This window comes from Limulus polyphemus, unplaced genomic scaffold (genome assembly GCF_000517525.1).
Source record: "Limulus polyphemus unplaced genomic scaffold, Limulus_polyphemus-2.1.2 Scaffold1080, whole genome shotgun sequence".
Classification (NCBI taxonomy): domain Eukaryota; kingdom Metazoa; phylum Arthropoda; class Merostomata; order Xiphosura; family Limulidae; genus Limulus; species Limulus polyphemus.
The window spans coordinates 222,989-243,595 of NW_013666690.1; the positions used below are offsets into that span (position 1 = coordinate 222,989).

At 31.7% G+C, this 20,607-nt stretch overlaps 1 protein-coding gene across 2 annotated transcripts in view; it reads right to left on the reverse strand.

The window, feature by feature from the left end:
- Positions 1-20,607, reverse strand: part of LOC106462042 (beta-1,4-galactosyltransferase 7-like) — a 47,373-nt gene that overhangs the window by 6,630 nt on the left and 20,136 nt on the right. For both annotated transcript variants that reach the window (XM_022389165.1, XM_013921915.2), the window contains exons 4-5: positions 10,282-10,507; positions 119-202 (exon numbers count right to left, since the gene is read on the reverse strand). In XM_022389165.1, the coding sequence (XP_022244873.1) occupies positions 119-202; positions 10,282-10,507 (310 nt within the window). The remainder of the gene's footprint in view (positions 1-118; positions 203-10,281; positions 10,508-20,607) is intronic.

Genomic DNA, 20,607 nt, shown 5'->3' on the forward strand with positions numbered 1-20,607 from the left:
TATTTTCAATAAGCAATCCTGAAAAATATTTGGGGGTGCTTTAACTTTTTTCCAGGTGTATAGTACAAATATTCCAATTTTCATAATCAATAAAAAAATTGAGAAAATGCTTTCTTACATTTAACTTGGCTTTCTTCATTCTAGCATATAACTCATCATCTTCTAGCCCCCAGCCCCAGTATTTGTTAGACAAACCATTAACCTGAAAGATAAAATATTATATGTTCAGTTATATAAAACAAATTAATATAGAACCTTTCTGTTGTAAATTTCACTGCCTTTACACAATTACACTGAGATAGATAATTTTATTGCAATACAATGTTATGAAAAAACATTAAGATATTTCCTTTAATTTTAGAAATTCAACATTTTTTTTAATGTTGATCAGAAAGTTTTATCATTTATATTCCAGGGTTTATTATCTTTAAGAATAAGAAGGTGACTACTAAATTTGTGAGGTAACCCTGTTGATGTAAGGCAAAGTTAGAGCCTAAGTCTCAACATTGTGCTTTTAAGATAAAATACCCAAGTCTGAGAATCAAGACTACTGGAAACACCACTTCCTGCATTTCCTGGGCTCTTCTTAAACAACATGAATCAAAACAAGAAGTTACAAAGGTGATATATGTATTCAATTCACAATATATATATATTTAGTGTTTTTAACACCCTTTGTTTAAATATCATGGCTTTTTCTTCCATCACTTTGACAATCCCTCTAAATTAGGGAAAACTAGTCATTAAACTTATGTTTTTGTAATTAAATGTATATTGTAATTTATATGCTTAACCAGCAACAGTACAATCATATCTAGTTACATGTGGATGAGTATAGTAGGTATTAAGTGCATATTACTAAGGGGAAAATATGGCCATAAGGCATACATTATGCTTTAATCACTTTTCACTTACTCAAAAGCATTAGAAATATATTCAAATTGATTTCAAAACACATTTTTAAGTTAAAAAAGAGACTAAAAAAGGTTGCAGTTAAAGTGAATCTGGTGTCTGTTACTCCATGATAAAATGCTTGTAGAAATGAAATATACAAGATCAATGTAGCCTGGTAGATAAGCTGTAATGGTTGAAGTAGGTGAATACCCTGTACCCAGTAACCAAATGTTTTTCCTAATATCAAATTAATTTTCAACTTAATTGATACTTGTACATATATATTCCTGATATCTTTTCTGATTTTAGCAGTTACCACTTCTAGCTATAAATCATGAAGAACATACACAAATTGATAAAGATTTATCTGTGACTGAGGGTCTAATCTTTCTAAATGGTATCACAGGTCAGGCTAGGTAATAGTATTCTTGGTCAAGGTCAATATATATCTAATAAATATAATATCTTTCACTTATGTGTTATTCTAATACAATAAACTTAGAAATAATATTCAATAAACCAGGATTTGAAACATCGTACTATTTTGCCATCATTTACTGCACTCACAAAACCCAAGTTTTCCCGATATTTTAATAGAACTGTCTGTAGTTTTCAAAAAAATATAATCTAACAGGAAAACATTTAAGAATTTCTAAGAAACTATAAATATTTTCTAGATCTCTGGTTTTATGCCCAAGCTCTATGAACCTCCCATTTGATTCTCTGTAAGAACTACATCTAATCGCTTTTACCAAAACTCATAAATTAATTCTCACACTAATATATTCACTCTACATTGAGGTAAATAGTTTATAATCCACTCTATCAATGTGTATTTACACTTCTTCTGTACCTATTTTCAAACCGGAGTTTCTTTGCCAGTTGTTCTGATCATATGATGTGAGATCATAAAAAGGGAGGAATAAAAGCCTGTAGTAATAAAATCAGAGAAAAAGATGAAAACTACATAAAGAACAAAACATGGATAATTATATTCTCATTGGTTTATAGTTTCTTAGGAACTATAAACCTACATTTTGGATGAGAAGAAAAATTATAATAAATATGGTGTATGTTGTTTACAGGTGAGACTTCTTGAAGAACAAAAATGAGAGGTTAAACCTTTTTCATTCCTATTTGTGAATTATACTTACTTGATGTCATAAAATGACAAATTACCCTTCTGAGTTCAAAATCGTTTAAAGAGAGTTACAATTCTGATTTTTACTTAAATACTGAAAACTTGATATGCAAGTGTGAAAGGAGACTCTGTAAACCAGATTATAAATTAAAAAGTTTCCATATTTATGTGAATGCAGTTAAATAGCAAGAGATTAATGACAATTTAAATGGTTTGGCAAAATTTCAAATCCTACACAAAGCAGAGCAAATAATTTTAATTAGTCTGTCTCTATAAATGGAACACGAGCAGCCTATAACTCTGAAAAATATCAAGTCAACCATGTACCATGTGAACTCTACCATTCTCATCTTTATATGCCTCTGGGTAAATGCCAAAACAATAAAGTAATTTAAACACTGACAGACAACACTTTAATTCTTCGTTTAGTATTTAACTTTTTCAGTGAGATGTTTGTGAATTCGACCAGTCTTGAAACTGTAAAATTATACATATTTATGCCTTCACAGAGAGACATATTCATGGTTCTAGTTAACCCAAACTCCTTGGTCCCATACACACAAGAATATGTCAGGATGCATGAGATTTGGTTCCAAATAAGCACTGCAGAATGCCCCATACCCAAGGTAAGCATATGTACTTTGCTTCAAACTTTGTACCATAACAAACTAAACAGTATACAGTTTGCACAAAGCTGTCCACAATTAACTTCTAACATGTTTTAACAGTAACAATAAATAACATGAAAATAAAATCACATGAAAGTACCACGTGATTAACCTTTTCACCTCAGGTATGAAAGTGTGCATGTCACAACCTTCCACAGAGTTATATTCAAAATGTAAACTACTTTATTATCAAAATATATGAATAAATTTGGCATCATAAATCAAAATTTAGTATTATTTACGTTTTAATTTCTTAATTTTATAAGAAAATATCTTAAAAAATTCTCAATCTCCCCTAGTATGAAAACAGACATTTATTATCTAAGTCTTTCCTCTTCTCTAATTTTTTTACCACCCCTCCAAAAAATGTACACTTTAATGTAAATTACTTATTATAATGTTTTCATCACTCAGGCAAAGAAAAATTTACAGTCTTCAATCTTATTTAGTTACACAGCAATAAAATAGAAAATCAGACCCTCTCTTACTACGCCCACCTATCACATCCTCTCGTTCATAACTTGCCAATAGCTGTCTCCAACATTTAAGACTATTTTTTTTAGAAACAATAGAAAGCCAAATTTTTTTCTCTATCAAAGGAGATGTTATATTACATTGTTATCTGTACAGAGAATTGTCTATTTTCCTTCCAGTTCAAATGATATTCCCACAGAAAACACAATAACGAGCTTAACTTAATTTTTAATGGCTTTCACACAAGTAGAAAGCCCAAAAAATTGTGATAGCTAAGGAACATTGTTTCTTTTTTCACGTTATTATCCTGTGTTCTTTGGTGCATTATTCAATTAAATAGAAATTACTTAATGCAGTAGTACAATTAGTATTAAAAAGTAGGGTTAAGTTTCCTTGACAGCAGGTATGTACTTTATTTCTTGTTTTCATGTGTATTCTTTGTTATTATAAAGATAACTAAAATGAAAAAATTGAAAACTTTTTAGTTTAAATAAAGTAAAATAATTAATACGAATGATATTTTTTTTCACGAAGTATACTCTCAAGTAGTCTGTATGTTATGTAACTTGATACCATAATCTACATGTTCACCACATGTTTTGCAATTTATATGGCACGAATATTAGTTAGACATGGTTCAAAGGGCAATAAAACAATAAAATTTAAGTATAAATCAATGTATACTGTTACAACCTTTAAGCTACTTAGGATAAACAATTGTGTTTTACCTGTTGCAATTTGCAGTCATTTCAGAAAGAAAATAGGGGAAAACTATAATTATTTCCTAATTTTTTTATGGTGGTTACGAGGTCAGTCAAATCAACTGACCTCATATAGATTTAGAGTAAAGAAAATAACCATAAAATATAAAGTTTTCCTAGAAAAAAAAAAAAAAAAATTGATATTTATTTAGGAGATTTTAGAAGTTATGCATATGATATCAGAAAATTTTCAGATGAAGAAAAGTATTTTTAATCTTGTTGGGAAAATTACTTTGCACTCATGAACTATTAAAGAGAAACAATGTGCAATGTAAATAAATTGTAAATTAAGTTTTTCATTGACACTGAAGTGGTTTTCTTCCTTTTTTTTTTAGTTTATTATATTCTACCTATGATACCCTTCACCGTGGGATCCTAGTGAGAACCCTGATATAGTTTTTCTATTGTTTCTTCTTTCAAACACTTTCCAATCGACTGCCATTCCTTCATTTTTCAACAGATTGACTTGAAACATGTTAGGGTTATTATACCTTGGTCTAATATGCCCAGATCCCTTTTTATATTTTTGATTTAGGCCTTTTTAAGGATTTTATGTGGTCAAAAGTCACACAATCCAAAAATTAATATTTTGGGATCCTGTGCAGTCATATTTTCAGCAAACAAGATGAAAACTGGCATCCAGCACATTGACATACAAAAAAAGTTGGACTTGACAATTTTGAATCTTTTAAAGAGGGTTCAAACTCAAAAGGAAGCATAATTTTGGATTTTTTGGTCAACTACTCGTACATATTTTGACCAATTCATGGGATTTGGTACAAAGATACCTTCTTGTAGGCCCCAACCACTGATATAGACAGTGTTTGATTTTTCTTCATTTCTCACAATTTTTCTGGTGTCAAACTTAGCCATGTTTGGATTGTGTGGCAGAGATATGTTGAATTTGCCTGAGAATGTTAGCCTCTTTGATATAACTTTGAATTTACTGTGTGTGTCTTCACAAAAATTGATAAGCTTTTAATAGATATTAAAAGTCAGCTTGACATAAAAAGTTTTTAATATAAACATATTTGTACGAGAAATTTCTCTGTTAATTTCCAAAGCCTTTAATTACTTAGTCTGAATGAAAGGTGATTTTCATACTAAGACTAAAAATACATCTTTTCATCTTACACTTTTGTTATTTAATTCGCAAAACCTCTAGAACCTCCTAAATAAATATCAAGTGATTCTTCTGTAGAACTTCATATTTTAATTTTTATTTTCTCCATCCTAACACTAACTTTGAAGAAATCAACAATGTACAATAAAATGAAATGTTAAAAAATATGAAATAAAATAATACAATTTTTTCCTTCAGCACTGACTGCAGTATTTTTCATAAAGTTCTGAATTATTTATTTTAGCAGTTTCAGCTGTTAATCTTTTCATATCTGTTCTCTTTTCATTTTATAGTTTTATTGATGTACTCTTGTAACTACAGGAGCAGAAATCATCACAGTAGAAGTCCACTAGCTAGTTACAGTAAAACTAACATAAATAGCACATGATGTACATGCCAAATTTCACAGAATACTTGGGCTTCTGAAATTTAAAATGTTTTATTCTGCCGAAATTTTGTAAGGCTGAGTTGAGATGTTTCTAAGTTTTTTTATTTAGTTACTTTTGTTAAAAATATATATAAAACAATAAATAAAAAATATACGTAAAAAACTTGGATTTAGAGTTTCCAAACTATAACTTAATATGTTTTATGAATCTTAATGAAATTTTGCAAACTTTCAGTAAGTATTACAAATCTTTTATAGACAAAAAAATAAATTTTTAATCAAGTATTTTACTAAAACTTTCTCCAGGAACACATGGAGTCAAACTGTTGGCTGCCCAAATGCAATGTGATTTTCACATTAAAATAAAAAATACTTTTCTTCATTGAAATGTTTTCAACTTTCATTTATGTAATCTCTAAAACCTCCTAAATAAATTTCAAAAGTACTTTTCAGTAAAACTTTATATTTTGTCTGTTATAAAAGTAACAACCATAAAAAAACACAAATTACTTTTTTTCCCTTCTAGAATGACTTCAATTTGTAATAGAAAAATTACTAATTTATCATAAATAGCTTAAAACTAGTAGCAATATACATCTGTTTGTACTTAAATTTTATTATTTTATTGCCCTTTGAACAATGTCTAACAATAATCCTACTAACAAGTTGTAAACTACTTGGCATACACTTAGCTTATGTTAACCTATTGAATTATGTAATTCAAAAGCTCCTGGCAAACTGCTCACTAGCCTCATGAAACTTTTTTTTTCATTACCCTACCTAATTTAATCTTATATAACCTAATATGTTCCTAATTTTTAAATTTGAATTCCTTTTATAATAATAATTAAAAATATACAAGAAAAACAAGAAATATAATACTTATCTGAGTGTTTTTTGTTCTATTTTGCTGTCGACTGTTGATGAAACTTAACCCTACATTTTATAGTAATGGCACTACTGCACTAAATAACTTGTTATTTAATTAAATAATGCACCTAAAAATATAGAATAATACCATGTAAAAAGCAAAACAAATAATATCCTATAACTATCATAATTTTTCTGTCTTTCTAACTACAATAAGAACCATAAACATTAAGCTAAGGTCATCAATGTGTTTTCCATAGGAATAAAGTTTGAACTGAAAGGAAAAAGAGACAATTATCTGTACAGAAAACAACATAATAAATACATCATCTGATAGATTAAAACTTTGGCTTTCTATTGGCTATAAATAATATAGTATTAAATGTTAAAGTGAACTATTGGAAAATTGTATAAGAGAGAATGTAACAGATGTGTGTGTGTGTTTTTCTGTTGTGCATGTGTGTGAAATATCATATTAGCCAAATTGGCTTACTTCTCGTATGGAAAATGATACACAGTTCAATAATACTTACCATAACTCTGAGCTTTCTTAACATATCTTCACAAATGGTAAGAATTTGTTAAAAATTACAAGTATTTTGTACAAAAAGAATGAGATTATTTTAATTAAGTATTTTAACTAAAGATTTGTTATTTTTGTATTTTAGTTAATTACACTCAGACTCTGAATATTCTGAGTATTAAAATCAACATATAGTGCAATGAAATGTTCAAAATTAAGAAATAGAAAAAAAAATGCACCTACCTTTTAATTTTTTGTTGAATAATCTTAAAAAGATTTTCTTTTGGTTATATTCTTAATTGTAAGTTTCTACATTTTCCCATTCTTTATTTTTTACGTTTTATTTTACTTTCCTGTCCTTTAGCATTATTACTTATCACGATACATGTCAATGGGCATCCTCAGGCAATATTATATTACCAGCAGAGACACTTTAGCTTTCATCAAAATGTTGACACATTCACCTAATACAATAAGCCTCATGAACAGAGGCACTTTGGCTTATATTTTTAAAAAATTATTAAACCTTTCTAATATGTATTTTAAAACATAGATACAACTTAATTAAAATATAAAATTAAAGCCTAATCACAACTTGAATGTCTATCTAACTAGCATATGTATAGGTGAGAAACAAAACAAAGTACTAGATAGGATATAAGGGGCAACACTATTGAGAGCGGATTCAAGAACTTGTATGGAATTCTGCTTGCTAATTTGAAAATAACCAATGGAAAATTGTAGTGTAAAATTAGCTATTTCTATTGATTATAAACATCTAAAGAAATAAATAGTGTTGAGTGCAAAATTGTATGACTATCAGTAGAAAGTAGGTATGGCTTCTGCCAAGAAATCCCAAGAGATTTATTTTTCCTTTCTTGGAATTTGCCCTAAGGAATTTGAAGGGAGGATGTGTAAACAGAGCAATTAACCTAATTATAGTCTATACATTAAGGTCTATTGTACGAGAACAATTACCTTATTGGCCTGATTATAACGCGATCTTGAATACAAGACAGATGCTACCTGAACATTCAGGAATGTGATAGGCTAGAGTGGGAGGAAGGGGCCTGTGGTGGGCCTTGATTATAAGGTGACTATGAACTTTACAGCCTAATTATTAATCAAAAAACATTGTCTTATAATTGGTCCAATAGGGTACTTAAGTTACAAAGACTGAAAGCTAAGACTTGTAAATGCTTGTGCAACATGGGACAACAAAACTGAAGATTAAGAGTTTTTTTTTAAAAGTTTCTTTTAAAATAAAGGAATTAAAACATAGAAGAAAAAAATTATAATGAACCTTATAATGTTAATTTCATAGACATACACTGATAGTAATGTTGCTTAATTAAATTTGGAATGTAACTTAGTAAAACCTTGTGACATGCACAGAAATGGGATCTGTAACCAGAGTGTTGAAGTCTAAATGCTTTTTTACCACTTATGATGGTGGTTAAGCCCAGCACAATACAAGATACGTGTACTAGTAAATATTGCCAATTTAATGGTCCAGTAGAGAAGTAACTTAATCTAGTTTTAATACTGTCTATGACACTACAATGACAAAGCACATACAAAAAAAAAGACAACAGAGTATAAAAGGACAGAATGAGATCTGGAATTGTCAATTGAGTATGTTACATTAGAATGATTTTGAACACTGCAAATCAGCAGGTCACAGTAAATATAAACTTACAATGGAACACACTGTATAAAGACTACATTTTGAAATTAGTATTTTGTAGGTAGTATGATGCCACCAAAAATATTGTTCTCTTTTGGAAAGGTTATTTGTTCATGTTGGGGATTTAGGATTTCCAAGATGGGGATATCCCTTGTACTTGATGAAATTAGAAAAACAAAAAGAAACATGGATCAGTTTGAGGACCAGGTCCATCCAGAGAGAGACCTGCAGCAAACTGTACTCCAACTATGAAAAGTAAAGTACAGAATTTTATAACAGATGAAAATCCACAAACACAAATGTTAGAAACAATAGCAGGCCATATGTCTCAGGCAACATTAAGCAACATAATCAAGAAGGATCTCCACCTGGAAAATTGACACAAATCATGTGATACAAGTTACTTCCACAACACAGTAAGAATAAGACTAATTGTAGAAAATGACATTACATGGTGACACTTAATGAAACATACATGTACCTCAATAACTAACAAGTCTCATACCAATTTCTATCAGTCAATGGATGAAACAATTTTTCCAAAAGGATTCATGATCACCACTGGATATTACACCAGGGGAAAGTTAAGAATAACCAGAATGAATACAAAATTTAAAGTGAACTCTACTTATCAGATCAATGTTCTGGACCCTTTGTACCACACAGAAGTACTGGCTTTGTATGGAAACAAGACCAACAATGTATGGGTTCATCAAGAGAAGGTTTCCAATCATACCTCAAGAAGCTGGAGAATGAAATGAGTATTCATGCTATTCCTTAAGAAGACAATGATTAATTCACAGATAGTATACCTATGGATTTGTGTGATTGGACTGCTGATACAAGTGCTGTGGAAACTGTTATCCTCATACAATTAAAGATTATGGAAAGTTTCACAGAAGAATAGTGTACTTTGGACAGGAAAACCTTACAAAAAATATTTTGCAATGGAAACTACACTGCAGGGATAATGTTAAGATACATGGTGGTCAGAAAGAGCATGACCAGAAATGGTGACCTTGACTGTAACAAAATGGTAAATATCCTATTTCATTTTAACATAACATACTCAACCTTCTTACTCTAAACACACAAACATATCAAGGAGTGTTAGTGCTTCAAAATGAAATTTCATACACGGACCCTGTAAATGAAACAATACATGGTAAGTGATCTCACAGTATAACATAAAAGAGTCAATCATAAGCTTCATATATTATTATACAATGGTTTGGTTCATTTTAGATAATTGCATTAAGCAACATAAGGGCTATCTCTGCTAGTCATCCCTAATTTTGAGCTGATATACTAAAGGGAAGTGAGGCAGTCAACAGCACCTATTGCTATCACCACTTTGACTACTCTCATTGAAAAGTGGGATTTGACCACTACTTAACAATGGCCCCAAAGTGTGAAACAAGATTACATGCACTCATATATTTTTCAGTAACACAACATGAAAAAAGGACTCAAATCATATACAAGATTGTAAGTTAATATATTTAATGTGTTTTTTTTTTTTACATAAACTTCTTGGTCTAAATTCACAACTCTTTTCAACACTAATAATCACTACCTTATGTTTAAATTTTGTAATATAAAAAAAATTACTTAAGAATTTGTTCCTTGTCCAATATATGAAAAACAGAAACATACAAATACTGCATAAATAATGCAAACAATTAATAAACTATTCACATTTTTTTAGCTTCAATGTAAGAAATGTTATGCTTTAATATAAAAATAACTTACTAGTTCAAAGTCTTCTCTGGTTAATAGAAGAATTCCCCCCACAAAAGTTCGATAATGGTAACGAGGATGAAGATCAGGAGAGGCAATATGGAATGGTCCACCTTCTGGATAGGAGTAATTTAGGGCAGGGTTTAAAGGAAGAAGGTCAATGTCATGCATTGCTAAATAGTCACACTCCTCCCTACTCTGGAGATGACCAACATTAATTAGAGAAGCTCTATTAAACCTAAAAAAAATAATGTGAAATAATATTTCAGTGTCAAAACATATTCCTCTAACTAGAATTGTATTAAAATAATGCAAAACCTATAGTTTTAAAAAATTATTTCTTACCAAATATACAACTTGTGAAAATCCAAAAAGCACAAGAAGATAAAACATTTTTATCACATCAAAGCTATTATTATTACCGTAATAATTTCTCCATTCACTTTCACATATTTTTACATAAAATTTGAGTTGCTTGAGCAATTTCCGACACAAAAACTACCACTACCTCAACTGTATGTGAAAAACATGAAAAAGATGCTAATTAAAACCAAATTTTCACTGAACACATAAAACTGTAACACTCCCCTTAGTTTAAAGAATGGAATGGTAAGTACATGACCTCAAAGCATTTGTCACACTTCATCAAAATATATGTAACTTAAACAAGTGAATAGTTTTGAGCAAATTAACCAAAAAAACAGTTGATAATAGTTCAAAGAGTAATCTATTTTTTTGAAAATCTATTCACAGAAAGTAGAGAAGTTACATAGAGTAACCCCTGAAATTCGAAGTTCAGAACTAAAAAATTAACAAGTAAATTAAAAAAGCATAAATGCTTACGAAGTACAATTTACTGGTTCTGTACCATAAAACATGAAAGGATGTTTAGCTGGTAAACCTGTGTATGTAAAACAAATATATAGAAGCCATTTTCTTGAATTTTTACCACTCTAGCAAGTAACTGTTCACTTTCAAATACTCATTCAAAAAAATAAAAACACTAAAATGCTACAATAGATGAAATGATAATATCACAATAGAATGTAAAAGTTCCAATGTTTAGGAGCAAATTGTGGGCTACTATGTTTGGCAGTAGTACCCTTTTCTCAAGATCTTAATAGCTGATTAGACAAAAAAGGCATGAAGGTAGAAGAAGGCAAGAATGGAGATCTCTTGTTGTCTTGGACTCCCCTTGCCGCAGAATTCAGATCCCCACCTTCCTTCCCAAGATTTTTTGGCAAATGTATGTGTGCCATTTCCCCCCCCCCCCCCAGATTTAAAGAAACATGCATGTGTTTCTACCACAGGGAAACCAATATCTCTTTTCACACCAAAGCCAAAACCCTCTGGCAATAAGACGGAATGGTGATGCAGTGAATCCTGCAGTCTCTAGCCACAATCTTAACACAGGTGGTGGTAGTTATATGGTCATCTTGCAGCTGGGACAAGACAGGGATAGTTTTTAGCAACAACTATTACAACTGAACAGTCCTTTTTAGGATCCCCTCCACTCACCCTACACAGTGAAGGGGCTAGAAAAGGTGCCCAAAACATAGGCTCTCTCTATTTCTCCATGGTGGATTTGTATCTGGCTGGATTACTCACCCAAAATAAGACAATAATAGTCTTTGTGACATGAAATATTCACACCTTGATGAACACCCAAGATAATGAGTGACTGGAAAAAATAATTGCCATCATCTTAGAGAATTAGCAAGATACAACATCGACATTGCTGCTCTGAGTGAGGCAATGACTATACGAGGGTCAATAGTGGGAAGAAGGCAGAGGTTACACCTTTTGATAGGGAAACTGGCTCAGGACAAATGCAACTGAGGCATTGGCCTTACCAGATCATCAGCCAACTTATAATTCCCTGTGGGAATCAATAAATGCCTTACGACACTTCATCTTAAGCTCAGTAAAAAGCAGTAGGTTATTATCATCAATGTGCATGCCACAATGCTTGACACTGACAAATGCATCAAAGAACAATTCTATTCTGATTTTGACCAAGTCCTGACTAAGATTCCCAAGGGAGTCAAGATCTTTCTCCTTGGTGACTTCAATGCCAGATCAAGTTACCAGGGACTTTGGAGTGACACCATTGAGAAGGAAAGAGTAGGGAAAGCCAACTCCAATAACATTCTTTGTCATCATGAACAAAATACTTAGACAGAGCAACAAATGCAAAACTAACTGGAGAACCCTCCATCTAAACACTGGCTCCTCTTCAATTACATCATCCATCAGAGTCTGTAATCTGATAAACATCCCTATCATTAGAGCCAAGCAAGAAACTGATGATTGCTCAACAGAAAATCACCTTGTAAGAACCATTCTGAACATTCAGCTTGCTCCAAAACAATAGATACATTAAAGAGCAGTGCAAACAACTTTCGAAATCAACTCTCTCTTCAAAACCCAAAATCCTGCAAGGGTCTTCAACATCATTATAAGCTTTTTGCCTTGCCTAAAACTGAAGATGATATTAAAGATCTTTAAAAACTGCTGTCCACATGGCGTGTACCAAGTCCATTGGATATGCCACCCACTAACACCAAGACTGGTTTGATGAAAACAATAGAGTTTAAAGCCTTACTTGCCCAAAAGAGAAGAAAGAACCCATTCCATTCAGTAAAATGACATCTCATCAAAGAAGAAGGACACGTACTAACACCTTAATGCTGAAGCTCAAAGAAGAATTCAGAAAGTCAAAAACCAGTGGTGGCAAAGCAAAGAAGATTCAACACCATGCTGGTAAACAAGATATGTGCATCTTCTTCCAAGCAATAAAAATTATTTATGGCCCAACCTCTCACAACCCCGCTCCCCTGCAATCACTCCTGAAAGATAAAGAAACCATCCAAGTTAGATGTAAAGGTGCTCCTGAATCATGAGTCAACTGTGATGGATGCCACTATCAACTCCATCCACCATCATCATGAGAAACAGATCTATTGCCAACACTTCCTATCCTGGAAGAAATTTTAGGTGCTATTAGAAAGCCAAGAACAATGAGGCTAAAGGACAAGATGGCATTTCTGCTGAAATCTTAATGTATGTGGCAAGGAAATAGCAATGAAATTACACAATCTGGAGATTCTTGAGGACATGTAAAAATGCCATCATCATAACTGTTTTAAAAAAAGGAAACAAGTTATTTTATGGGAATTATAGAGGTATTACCCTACTCTCCATCAAAGGGATAAAGCCTTGCCCAAATCCTCCTGAACTGCCTTCTTCCTCTTGTCTAGGATATTCTCTCAGGATTGCAATGTGGCTTAAGACTATTCTGTGGGACAACTGATATAACATGTATGACCTATATGTAGTCTTCATCAACTTCACTAAGGTATTTGATTCTGTTAATCATGAAGCATTGTGGAAGGTGCTGACCAGATTTGGATGCCCTAAAAAATACATCAAAATATTATGGCTTCTCTACAGTCAGATGGCTGACAGTTTTATGTAGTGGATTAGAAACTGAACCTTTTTCCAGTCAAATTGGGGATCAAGTAAAATTGTGACATTGCTCCAACTATGTTCTCTATTTTTCTCATTGTCATACAGTTTCTCATCAAAGACAACCTCCCTCCCAGAATTAATAGTGATTACTGTATTGACTAAGGGTTCTTCAACCTGAGGCTTCTCCAATCAAAGACCAAAGTGTCTAAAACATCCATTTTTCACCTTGAATTGGCATATGACTGTGATATCCTTGTGTATTCTGAAGAAGAAATTCAGACTATGCTGAATTTGTTTGCAGAAACCTACTAAACCTTGAGCCTTTCTCTCAATACCTAGAAAACCAAGTTGCTCCATCAACCTGCTCCAAGCCACAAATATGATTCTCTGCAAATAACCATTGAAGGAAAGACTCTGAAGATAAAGGAACATTTCCCTTACCTCAGAAGCTATCTCTTTCAGAGAGTGGACATCAACATAATAAGATTCAATGCAGGATCTTGTGTGCAAGTGCCTCTTTTGGGAAGCTGCTTCAGGATGTTTTCACTGATCATGACCTTTGCAAGAACACCAAGATTCAGGTTTACAAAGCAGTCAGCATCCCCACACTTCTTTGTGGATGTGAAACATGGGTGATCTATCACTGACACTTTAAGCACCTTAAGAAGTACAATCAATGATTCCTTCATAAGATCCTTCACATCAAATGGAAAGATCATTGCACAAATATCAGTGTCCTTGCTGAAGCAGATGTTACTAGCATCGAGTCAATAGTCCTCAAATACCAACAGGCTTGGACACTGCATGTGGATCCTAATTGCAACCTCCCACAACAGATTACCTACATCAAACTCAACCATGGCCAGAGAAAACTCTATAAAGACACTCTCAAGACACACCAAGAAAATAGACATCCACATCAAGTGCTGAGAGGAGCTGCCCACTGACCAAGACCAGTGGCATTACAAACTCAACTTAGTAGTAACTTGTTAACCTGTTTCGAAGCAAAGTATCATGCACACAAAGCATAAGATAGAGCAGGGGAAGATAAAGGAAAGAAATCTAGGTTCATGGGCTATCCTTACTAATGATACAACCTACATCTTTCATCAACAGTTCTGTTGCTTAAGGATTGGACTTTCTAAGACACTTCAAAACCCAATGAGGTATGATAGAGCCATCTTCAAAGTGAGGGATCACTAAGAAACTTAAATACTACAAACTTGTTATCATGGAATAAGACATACCATTTTGACCCGATTTTTGATACATTTATTTGCAACACTTTAAAAAAAACAGATTTTATTGGAACCCTCCATACTTAACCATTTCATTCATGACTGAATAAAATGAACAAAGTTATTTCTTAAAGGAATATTTGATTGCTATAAATAGTAGCACATAGAGTGTTGTCATGAAAGACTGGGCCTAAAAATATAAGGCATCATCATAAGGCAATCAACAATGGTAAATGTGGGAAATTAATACTGCCTCTGAAATGCCATTCCATAAGCCTCATTATGAAATTTGTTTACAAATGGGCCAAATGATAATGAAAATATGCCAGAAAATGGACATCCAAAATGTTGCAAGTGTTTAAAAGTAAAAAATAAGGGAGGAACAAATCCAACCTGTTCATTGAAGTTAAGTGCATTCAGATAGGTCAAACTGTTTTTACAAATTGTTTTGTATTGATATATTTTCAAATACAATACTGTAAGCACATATTTGTTTTGAAAATTTAACAGTAAGAAGGTTATGTGTAATTATTCCCAATATAACTGATCTTAACAACCACTGGCATTTCAGTAACTCTATAATTAACTTGTAAACCCAAATGTATTATCAAGGCTTTAGACTTTCAATTTTTTCCATAATTTTTGGTATCATTTAACATATTATATTGCAAACAGCATAAAATTAAAAATACACAGCAGGTTTTGCCTCAGTGATTTGTGACTGACAAAGAATTTAGCACCAACTATGAGACTTGTAGCAGTGACAAGCACAAAAAAGATCATTCCATCACAATAACGTACACAAATAATATTCTATGAGCTCTGCAATTGCTGCGATACATGTGATAACAAACTAGAGAACATAAAGAGTGCAATACTCCAACATATTTTAATATAATCTGAGTTACAAAATCTGATAAAATAATTTGTTTAGCATAAATAATTTAGTGGACATAGAAAAATTTGAATTGTCTTTTCACAAAGAATTACTAATACAGGAGGTCCCCATTAGATATCATGATGTGTTCCTGAATAATTTTGGTCCATACTTGAATACCTTTTTTAAAGGGTGTAATATGGCTTTTTTAACTAGTGTACTATACAAAACATGCATGTAAGAATGTTAAAGGCCTAAACAGTTTAGTACCAAAGTTAACTGTTTTCCTGAGGTTTTTGTCAAAGGGCACTTTACTATCACTAGGTGACCACTTTGGAGCCATGTTGGAAGAATGGAAACAAGGCTTTTCTGCAGAAGCAAAAAACAATGTGCTTAGATAATGGTGCATGAAAATGATGTGTTTACATCCTCCGCTGTCTTGGCCAATGGAGAATGTATCATGCTCTGCCCAGTGAACTAGTCTGACATTGGCACCCTCTAGTAATGAAACATGGCAACACTGCTTCACACACACATATTGATAGTACAGTATGGTACAGTAACTGGTGAACACTAGGCCTGGTAAAGTAGTCCAACAATGTTTTAACACTAGTAATAAAACAAGGCAACACTGTTTCAAAAATACTTGTGGTAATTGGTAAACACTACATCTGGAAAAGTAGTCGACAATGTTGGATTGCTCTACTAACAAAACAAGGTAACGTTGTTTGATACATGGGTAGTAATTGGTGAACGTGCCAATAATGAAATGATGCAGAGTGATGCAACATATAAGGGGGCCCACTGTATTTAATAAACAGAAGCAAAACATACTGTATGACATGACTAATCATTATTATCTCTCACCTACTGAGTACACATGTTAGGTTGACTAAAGTAACTTAGCAATTGATCATCACCATCCACCCCTATTTGAAATTGCTGTCCCAAAAGATAACTTATTTAACCCTTTCACAACCAAAGGACATCACCGAAATCCTCAAATGTGGAATTCGAGATCTGAATTATTTCATTATTTTTAAAAATTAAGGATGATTAACTACCAATTTATTTGGATTAGTCTTAAATATAAATTTATTTTCCAAGTACAACTGTAATAGAATTTTGAACAGTTTATATACATTTTTTTTTTTTATATTGCTATGTAGCAGTTTTTTTTACATAAACTTTTCAGTTACTTCTACATGTACATTTGGACCGGGTGATAAATCATAAATATCAAATTAGCTCTGTATTAGTACAAAAGCAAATTCAACTACATTATATTTTATTTTAACAAAGTTTAACTATTTGCAAAAGTGGTTCTTTGTCCAAATTACCATACTTTGGTATTATGAGTAAACACCTTCATTATGAACTGCAAGAACAGTCTCCAAGTACCAGTTATATGGGCTTAAAATGAGTGTTTCATTTAAAGACTCTAGAGAATGTTTCAATTGCTGGCAGGCACACAGACTTCTCCCTCTGTCACTAGTATGAATAAAACAATTTTGATCCTAGCCATCACTGCACCAACACATACTTGTGTAGTTCAACCAAACAAAAAACGTTTTTTTCTAAAAATGTACTTTTCTTATAACATTTAATAGAAAAGAGGTAACAAATAAATATATGTAAAAGTATGGGGGCAATGACTATACCTTTAATGAAGCAGGATTTAAAACAGAAGTATGTCTTAAATAAAAAGCAAGAACTAATTATCAGAATTCAATATTTTTAAAAATGATCAGATATTTAAACCAACAGAGTTTAAAATTATTGTACAGTTGTTAAATCATAACAAAGAAGCAGCAGTGCAAGCTCCAAGGAACAAAATCCCCAAAATGTATCAGAAAAGAAAGAGAAATGTGTCTTCAAATCAATGAAAGAAAAAGAATTTAACCATAAAGTGCTGAATTCTTTTACATGAAACAGCTGCCTATCTACATCATTTGAAAGAATGGATTCAGGAATATATTAATGTAGATGAACACCAAGTTTGGGTTACCAAGTTAAAAATGTTTCATGGTGACTGAAATTCCAAAGATGTACAGAAACAAACGTTATACTTGAAATAAAAATCGGCAAATACTGTTTAGTTTTGTGCTACTAGCCTCTGATTTAACCTAAACTGCTGTGACAATCCAGTGCATTTCATAAATGTGTACTTTTTGGTACTGCTTGTGCTGGGATGTTTCAAACCACAATAGTGGTTAGCTGACTAGTGGAACAAAACATTATTGAATACAAAATAATTAGGTTTTTTTCCTTTAAGAAGTCCATTTATTCTATTTAATTGCCAAAAAAACTAAAATTACATCTCTGTACAGCTTCACAGCAGTTTGATGCTGTTTCAAACTACTATTAAACCCACCTCCTAGGTCTCATGTTTGGAGATAATTTTTTGGTTCAAGTTACATTGTATAACTGGTTATAAAGTTTTAAGGTTTGTAAAGCAATGTTTTTCTCATGCCTTTTTTTTCTTTTCAAATGTTGCCTATCTATCATGCAAAGTAATTTTCATTTTAAGATTAAAAATACTTTTATGCATCAGAAGATTTTGAAATTTCAATTCCAAAATCTTTATAATGTTCAGGTAGTTATCAAAAAACATTTCTTAAGGAAAAACTTTATATTTTATCTGTTATTTTCAGTAATTAATCTCTGTATGGGTTTCGTAGATTTGACTGATCTCATAATTACCATAAAAAAATTAGGAAATAAATATAAACTATGCCTCTTTCATTCTAGAATGAACACAAATTATAACACAAAAAACAAATGTTTATATGAAATAGCTTAAATCTCATAACATTATACATTTATATATATTTATTATTTTTATTATATTGACCTTTCAGCCGTGCCTGGCTAATAATACAGAACTTACAATGACGAGGCGCACGTGCACTAATGATACAATATCAAATAACATAAAACTGACCTTTGGTCTGTACAACGTAACTTTTCTTGGCTGTGTTTTAGTAGACTAGTATTTTGCAAAACACAATCACATTTCAATTATTATACACTATATATGTATATAGATTAATGCTATTTTGAAATAAGTTCTTAAACCTTTTTTTTTAAAACATAGAACAGTAAATAAAGAAGTAAAGCAAACAATTATCTCTTCTAGTTACAACCATTGCACTCAGTTGCTGATTGATGTAGGATGCTAAGCCTTTTAAAATTTTGTACATGGAGAATATGAAAATCATTTTTTTTTAAGGTTTTATATATGCATTTGAATAACTAAAAAATCTTAAACTACTAGCAATACCGTAGAATTCCATTATAATTTATCAAGCTTAGTAACTAAGATGTAATTTAGTCTAAAAAAAATAAGAAATTTCTAGCAGACTAAAGACGCACCCTACTTCCTTGAAATATTGGTTCAAAAGAAAGAAATGTCTTCCAAGCTCAGTAAAATGGCTGAGAAAGCCACTAGGGGTACATTCTGAGCTTCTGATTGGTCATTCATGTCATATATAGATGCAAGTGTATATAAGGGAGCATTTCCAAAAATGGAAAGAGGTGGGTGGAGTGCTACTGTGTTTGATTTATTACATGAGCAATATCTTAGCAAAGAGAAAATATAATACATTCTTATTTTATGTTCTAGCTTGTCAATATAAGTAATTTGAGTTTTTAATTCGCACAAAACTATAAACTTAGTATTTTGACTTCACAAACATCTACTTTGAACCAGTGCTGCATTCAACATACCACATGACACAAAAATCAATGTTTATCTGTTTTTCTAATATTTACTTTGAAACTAAGAAATTGAGCAATGTATAGTACTAAAATTATAATTATAATCTATAGTTTGATACCAAACTTATTGACATAAATTCATGAAATAGTAGTTCAATAAAATTTTAAATGTAAGTCAATAAAGGAGATGTCATGGCCTTTCACCCGTGACCAGTCTCGAAAGGGTTAAACCCTAATATTTAATTGTACCGTACATGGCATTTCATGAACAAAATTATTAATAACTTTTAGTAGTCAACCATAATTGACCCAAAAGTTTTCCACTAGACAACAGAGTCTTAAGTCTTATTTAAAACACTGCTGTGATTTCAGTTTTGTGTCTAACTGTATAGTAGGCTGTTATTTACTTGAAATAACATATTTTAGACAGCATGTAGTGTGAATAATTTTGGTGGTATCATGAAAAAAAACACACACACACAATCTGAATGGTAAAAAACATGTAGCCCTGAATGTGTTACAAAACAGAACTCTAGTTTGACAACCAGTAGATGAAGGTGGTACAGCAAAAGGCATTTAAAACTTGACAATTTTTGTTTTTTTTCATTTATTACAAAATTATAGTTTATTATACCAATTACAGTACTGTGCAAAAGTGTTAGGACAAGAGAATATTTTGTCATTCTTTCCATTTTATGGGGCAAATTCTTCCATGCCATTACAGAATGTATATGTCAACACTATGGTAATGCTTCTCTGATCCCTGTTCTTTAGAAATCCCATATACTTGTACCAAAGGCATGTCATAAGGGTTCTGCTTGAATGAACATCCTGATCAAATTTAGGGTCTGAAATAACCGTCATGGTACCACATTTAGTGTCTTAACTATATAGAAAGAAGCTAGCAAGGTGCTAAGCATATGGTACCTGTATATGCTAGAAGAAATCAATTTAATAGCACTCCATAAATAAACCTTGATAAAAACAGTGTTTAACACTATATATAAAGTTTTGTTGTCATGCCACAGCCTG